General features: G+C 29.4%; 1 protein-coding gene across 1 annotated transcript; it reads left to right on the forward strand.

The window, feature by feature from the left end:
• The first annotated feature begins 437 nt into the window (after positions 1-437).
• Positions 438-7298, forward strand: LOC100817473 (primary amine oxidase). Its single transcript, XM_014766693.3, has 5 exons — positions 438-1341; positions 3163-3544; positions 4395-4508; positions 5702-6243; positions 7035-7298. The coding sequence occupies exons 1-5, from the start codon at positions 548-550 to the stop codon at positions 7234-7236; spliced, it is 2034 nt and encodes a 677-aa protein (XP_014622179.3). The 5' UTR covers positions 438-547; the 3' UTR covers positions 7237-7298.
• Positions 7299-7793: the final 495 nt, after the last annotated feature.

Here is a 7793-nt window from a genome sequence, read left to right on the forward strand (position 1 = left end):
AATAATATATAAGATTATAAAAATATAATAAATTAAGAGAAAATAAAATTAGAATTTTGAATTATTTTTACATAAAACTTAATTATATTAATATTCTATTTCACACTAAATATTCAATTGAATACTTAGATATAATAATAAAAGAATATATTTTTTATTTTAAGGATTATAGTTCTAGTTTTATAGGAATAAGACACTATATTTTAAAATATAAGAAACTTAAATAGTAAATTAAAAAATAAGAAAATAAATTTAGTGTAACAAGTAAAATAGAAACACTATTTGCAAAAGTGATTAAGAACTATCTTTATAGTAAATGTAGTTGAAAGTCGAAACTATTGACTAAAATAAAAAATATCATAGATGTTAACTAAAATTTCCTAAGTCTCACTCTTTTCTTTAGAATTTAAAAAAGTTCTCTCACTATTTTGTTTTAGATTTCACTTCATGTTGAACTGATGATGAAAACTTGTTCGTATTCTTATACCCATCACTTCCAGCAGCTCAATATAAAGACAGTGAATTCCACAATACTAGCACCATCACCATGAAACTCTTCCACTACCTCTTCTCACTACTCACACTACTCTTCCTCTTCCAAGCCAAAGAAGGAGTTTCCATTAGCCCTTTGCAATTGATCACACACCCACTTGACCCCTTAACAAAGCAAGAAATCACCCTCGTCCAAGCCACAGTCCTAAAGAAATACCCCACACCACCCAACCATGTCTTCTTCCACTACGTCGGCCTCGACGATCCCGACAAGACCCACGTCCTAAAGTGGGCCTCCTCCGGCACCAAAACCCCACCCCAACGCAGCGCCTTCGTTGTAGCCATCGTCAACAACTCCCAAATCCACGAACTCATCATCAACATCAAATCCTCCAACGTTGTCTCGTACAAAATTCACTTGGACACGGGGTTCCCGACCTTGACGCTGGAAGAACAAAGCTTGGCCATATCGCTGCCGCTAAAGTACGGTCCCTTTGTTGAGTCCATTAACAAGAGGGGTTTGAACTTGTCGGAGGTGGTGTGCTCCTGCTTCACCGTGGGGTGGTACGGGGAAGCCAAGAGCACTAGGGCTTTGAGGTTGGAGTGTTTTTCCAAGAATGGAACTGCGAATATCTACGTGAGGCCCATTAGTGGCATAAACATTCTCGCTGATCTTGACACAATGAAGATTGTTGAGTACCATGATAACGTTGTTGAGCCTGTTCCTAAGGCGGAGAACACCGAATACCGGGCTTCGCATTTGAAGCCACCGTTCAGTCCACGGCTTCATTCTTTTGCCTCGCATCAACCCGAAGGACCCGGGTTCACTATCAAAGGACATAGTATAAGGTATAGTTCATGGCTTCATGGTTTATATATATATAACAAATCAAATATAAACAAGTACCCTTAGTTAAAGAACTATTTTTTTTTTTAATTTCTTAACCTAGTACTAGTTAGCAAAACCCATATAACAAACACTAATTAAAGACCTGCGGAACCATGCGTGCTATAAGATCAATTAATTGATTAGATTTAATAACTAATAAATTATTGGTACAGGTAATATTCCATTTGATCTCCTTAAACCATCAGATTTGATGTTCAAACCTTGGAAATAAAAAACGTGATTAATGACCTTATTAAATGTGACTGATTAGTCATATTTTCTAAGAGATTAATAATTAAAAAAAAAAGATACACGGTCAATTTCATGTAAAACAAATAGATGTGATAACAAAACATACTAAATAGAAAGAAACACCAAAAATTCTTTGAAGATATGGTGTGATAGAAATGATACCTTTGGATTAAGCTTCACAAAATTAGAGTTTTACTAGCTTATGCTAACATTTATTACTGTATAAATTTTCATTAAACGAATTATTAAATAAAATCTTAATTTTAATTAAAAAAACAAAAAATCATTAAAACTGTAAACAAACCTCTGGAGATTTGTATTATTTAATTTTTTTTCTCTGACATTGATAAAAAAAAGTGTTTAATAAAATTACTCATTCTATTCTCTTTATTGATTGACGCACCTAATTTTTTTTTCTAAAGTTAGCAATTCAATTTAGAGAAAAAAAATGAGTAATTTTATGTAATTGATGAGAAAATCATTGGTGAATATTTCTTGATTTTTTGTATCAGTAAGAATCAAAGGGGGTATTAAAAAATTTATAAGGCTCAAGCACCTTATTAACTACATGAGTTAGATCCCTCTTGTAAATTGAATTTGAAAATATGAAACATGACAAGACTTGGAAAAATAAAGGTAAAGAAAAAATGTAACACAGGTGAAAACAGCAGAAAAGTGAAATTCACATTTAAAAACATGAAAAATTTCTCTAAAACAAACATGAAAAATTCAAAAACTCTCCCCTTTCGGTGGAAGGGCAAGCTGTTGATATCTCCTTTAAATCTTTAATTAACGAGGCTACGCAATAAATAGTTAATATGGTTTTATCTGGTCTTTCTCCCCTTCAAAAAAAAAAATAAAAATCTGGTCTTTCTTGTTTAAGTTAAGTTGTTAGAAACGTAAATTAATTAATTTTAATTTACGATAATTTTTTAAGGTAAGTTGCAGTTTTTCTATATATATATATATATATATATATATATATATATATATATATATATATATATATATATATATATATATATATATATATATATATTAATTATAAACTTCATTAGTTGAAAAACCGTAATTATTTCCCAATAATAATTCATTCTCAAACACGTCATATATATTTGATTTTTTTACGGCAACATATTACTTGATCTTCATTTTAGATTTTGAAATATTAATTACTCTTATTTTAAATAGAATCAGTTGAATATCTTTTTGGTTCCTGAAAATTTAGGGATCATGAAGGCTTAAACTAAAAAAAATTCTAAAACCAAAATTAAAATATATTTAAGCAAAAAATAAAAATAAATAGCTAATTATAGAAATCATTAGGATCGATCTAATGGTGAAATATTTAAGATAATATGTATGAAGTTATAGGTTTAAATCTAAATGCGATTATTATAAAAAAATGTATTAGCTAATTATAAGTAATAAGTACCTAATATAACTTCCATGTATTCTTATGATTGATTTAAGATTGCTCATGGTTCGTGTTAATTACCACTTACATATTATTACGTGTGTTTGTTCAGCTGGGCCAATTGGAAGTTCCACATAGGTTATGATGTGCGAGCTGGTGTGATAATTTCAACTGCATCAATTTACGACCCTGAAGTGCATAAGTCACGTCAAGTATTATACAGAGGGTACATTTCTGAATTATTTGTGCCATATCAAGACCCAGGTGAGGAATGGTATTACAAGACTTTCTTTGATGCTGGTGAATTTGGGTTTGGTCAATCTATGGTTTCTTTGGAACCTTTGCATGATTGTCCACCACAAGCACAGTTCCTAGACGTATATTTTGCGGCAAGTGATGGTAGCCCACAACACTTGGAGAATGCAATTTGTGTGTTTGAACAATATGGTGGTATCAGTTGGCGTCACACTGAATCAGGCATTCCCAATGAGCAAGTAAGTATATATAATTGTGGTCTTTTCTGTGGTATATTATATAATATGGTTTGGTTTCACAATGAAAAATATATACAAGGATGACCTTTCTCTTTTACACAATGGTCAATATCGGATTCACCCTAAAAAAATTGATTTTGAAAAAAATTCAATAGCGTGAATTGGATATGATTTTTACCATCAACATTTTCTCGTAAAAAAATATCAAATGATGCATAAGCAAGTACTTTTTACTTCAGCTGGATCCTTTTTGACACTAGCAAATGTTTTTACACTGACCATTAAACTCATAGTTAAATATTTAAAAGTAAGTTTAAAAGAATTATTTTATTTAAATAATAAAGTATAGATTTAAGAATTTAGTTAAAATGTATTGATAAAGTAAAGGTTTTTTTTTCACAATGTCATCAATTATAGATTATTATGTATCATAAAATTATTAATTTTTATAATAATTGTTTTAAGAATTTCATATAAATATACTGAGTGTAAATTCTTTTTACATTGACACCCAATTAGTTATAGAATGTTATGTATGAGATTTATGGTGATTTTTAATAGTTTGAAATTTAAATAAATTTTATGTTTAAAGCTCGATCAATTTTTTACAACAAAATATAGTAGCTAACAATTCTCTTTTCTTTTTTTTTTGTCAAAATTAATTATTTCACTGCAAACTCACTTTTCTTCAGTGTACAAACTGTTAAAATACAATTTTACCAATTTTAAAGCTACATCTAAAGGCTAAACATTAAACAATTTGGCCCTTTTCAACGTGTTTGTTCATTCTTGTTATTTTTATAAGTTTACTTATGTCATTTTGTCGGAATTGACACTGTTTTTTTTTCAGATTCGAGAAGTTAGATCTGATGTGAGTCTAATTGTTAGATCAGTTGTTACCGTTGGCAACTATGACAATGTAATAGATTGGGAGTTCAAGCCAAGTGGTTCAATCAAGCCTTCGGTATGCTTTGTTTCTTTATGTTGTACACGTGGGCCACTTTAACCATAAATGTGTAAGGGAAAAATAATAATATATCAAACTCTGGAATTAATTTAAAGCAACTAGTGCTTCAACACGGGCATTATACGGGTTAAGTATATAACTAATTTATATATAGCAAATCATATAACTATTTCATAATTTATATACTAATATGTTTTATAAAAAATATCTTATAAAATTTAATGAAATAAATATTGATTCAGATGATTTAGATGTGAATATATCACTTCTACAATTCAAGAAGTATTCATGTAACACTTTTACTATTCACTGAAAAATGTTATTCTTTATTCATTTATAATTCACTTGATTTGACTATTTTATTCATTTGTTATTAATTTAAAAAGATGTTATACGAAACTTATATGCATTATGTCTTTTTTCTTGCTAATATTTAAATTAATTTAATTATTATTACTCTAGTTATTTTTTTTGTTTAGTTCTATTTCCTTTTTATTTTTTTTTACATATCAACACTTAAGTAATACATTTTAATAAATTCACACTTAATATTGAAATATAAATTTAGACAAAAAAATTGGGAAGCATATAGCACAACAATGAATTTATTGTGCAAAGAAGTCTTAATGGAAAGAAAATCAAAGTGTTCAAATAAATTTAGATCTTATTGACATTATAAAATAATTATTCGTTTGTTTTAAACAAAAAAAAGCTTCAGAAGAATTCAACTGAATCAATTTATTAAGAAAACGAGTAAAAATGTCAAGTTAAGAGTTTTAAATATAAGAAAATTGATGATATATGTAAGAAATGTTTTAAAAATTGGACTGGTTATTGACTCGGCCTAATTATTAGATTGATAATAGAAACATATTTGAAACTTTATCTATTCAAATATAAAATAAACTTTATACTTTACTGCATGGAAATTAACTTTAATTTTAAACATTAGTGATAGAAATAAATAAACTATGATTAAGAAGAGATTTTAGTTAACTACATATCGCTTAAGATATGTGAATTTTAAATAATTAATGAAACTTTAAATTTATAAAATATTTATAATTTTGGAATCAAAATAAGAATAGCTTTGGACATAGTATATTTATAGTGACCGACAGACAACCCTTGTTTGGACATTTTCTACAATAATCCAAATTCTAACTCAATTCTTCTTCATGTTCCAATAGATATCACTATCAGGCATTTTGGAAATTAAGGCAGTGGATATTACTCACACAGATCAAATAAAAGATGACCAACATGGCACATTGGTCTCAGAACACAGCATTGGTGTTTACCATGACCATTACTACATATACCATCTTGACTTTGACATTGATGGTGTGGACAACTCTTTTGTGAAGACAAATTTCAAGACTGTGCAAGTCACGGATTACAACAGTTCCAAGAGAAAGAGCTATTGGACAACTAGTAGTGAAGTTGCAAAGACTGAATCTGATGCAAAGACCAAACTAGGGTTCAGCCCTTCAGAGATAGTAATTGTGAACCCTAATAAGAAGACTTCCACTGGAAATGAAGTAGGGTACCGTTTGGTTCCAAATGCAGCATCTCATCCCCTTCTCAGAGAGGATGATTACCCTCAAAGACGTGGTGCTTTCACCAATTACAATGTTTGGGTTACACCTTACAATAAGACTGAGAAGTGGGCTGGTGGACTTTTTGTTGATCAAAGTCATGGAGATGATACTTTGGCTGTTTGGACTAAGCAGTAAGCATGCATATCTTAACCTTGGAACCAAATATGTTTCACTTTAATTCTGTTTATCCAATTGAAAACTAACCCATTGTTTTTTTTTTTAGCAAAATAAATATTTTTTAATTAGAGGTATAATTATAATTGCTTAAACTATTAATTTTGTCGCTATAGTTATTCTGTTAAGCCGCTTTAATTGCAGACACCCTTGGCAGGTCTTAATTGGTAATTAACACCATGCATTTTTGTTGTGGTAGATGTCAGAGGGTGGATATAATCCCATATTAATTAAAGATGACTGAAATAGAGCTTATAAGTTTGTTTTGTAGTATTAGGTTAACCTTAAGTACAAATTTTAACATGTTTTCATTTGTAAGATTTAGTCTTTTCTTTTACTAAAAAAAGCCATAAATTTTAGTTCTGACACATGTGCATACATAAAATTTAAGTTTTGTTCCTTATTGTTTTTTTTTTTTGGGTGGAAATTCCTTATTGTTAATAACAGAGAGAAAACATTTTATGGTATAAACCCATTACAGAAACTTTTTGGCAATAATAAACTGCTAGAATAAACTGTTGAAGGATTAAAACTTATAGATTTTTTTTATATGGATTGAGACTAACTTAAAATGAAGACAATTGCATAATTAAATAAATAATTTAACCCTTTTAACTTAATTAAGAAAACGAATGTAACAAGACAACAAGTAGTGATTTCAGTCCTTAACTTTTGTGGGTATGAGTTAAAAAATTTCTTGATATTGTATGATTAACATTTGTTTTGAAATTGAAAAATAAAATTGCAGGAATAGGGGTATTGAGAACAAGGATATTGTGTTGTGGTACGTAGTGGGAATCCACCATGTTCCATGCCAGGAGGATTTTCCAATAATGCCTTTGTTGAGCACCGGATTTGAATTGAGGCCAACTAATTTCTTTGAGAGAAATCCAGTCCTTAAGACCCTTTCTCCAGACATTGTTAAATGGCCTGGTTGTGGGAAGCCATAGATTGGTCACATGTGTGCTATGATGAGAAAATAATAAATTTGAATAAATTAATGATTTCTCTATATCATTGTATTTTCCTATATATTCCTTTGTTTTCTCTACCTTTCAAACAATTTTAAGCGTGCGTGGATTAGAACTTAGAAGAAATAATATTTGACCAAAAAAGAATAAAAGAAAAGTTAACTATGTGTTTTAAATAATACTTATAAAAAAATTCAAGTAATATTTACACAAAAATTGCCGATAGTTTTACCGAGTGAAATTGTTTTATTAAATAGTGAAAAAGGTACAGACACATCAACAACGTTTATTGTTCAGGACTGCACTTCAAGCTTTGCACCTGAAAAGTCATTTTGTCTAGTTAATCTTTTGGCAAATCGAGTCCTACTTACACTATAGTGAAATGTAGATAGGACATCGCTACTGAGTACAATCTAAAGTGCTGCAAGGTCGTTCAAGATCACAATGTCACAACAATAATTCTACTTGTGGCGAATTCTAGCGTGCACCTACAATATATGATTCATGCTTGCGAAAATAAATTTTTACCATGGATG

Source organism: Glycine max, chromosome 2 (genome assembly GCF_000004515.6).
Source record: "Glycine max cultivar Williams 82 chromosome 2, Glycine_max_v4.0, whole genome shotgun sequence".
NCBI classification, from domain to species: Eukaryota; Viridiplantae; Streptophyta; class Magnoliopsida; order Fabales; family Fabaceae; genus Glycine; species Glycine max.

Coding starts and splice junctions, on each gene's coding strand:
- LOC100817473 (XM_014766693.3), top strand. CDS start 548: ATGAAACTCTTCCACTACCTCTTCTCACTACTCACACTACTCTTCCTC. Junction 1,342..3,162: donor ATCAAAGGACATAGTATAAG/GTATAGTTCATG, acceptor GTGTTTGTTCAG/CTGGGCCAATTGGAAGTTCC. Junction 3,545..4,394: donor CAGGCATTCCCAATGAGCAA/GTAAGTATATAT, acceptor TTTTTTTTTCAG/ATTCGAGAAGTTAGATCTGA.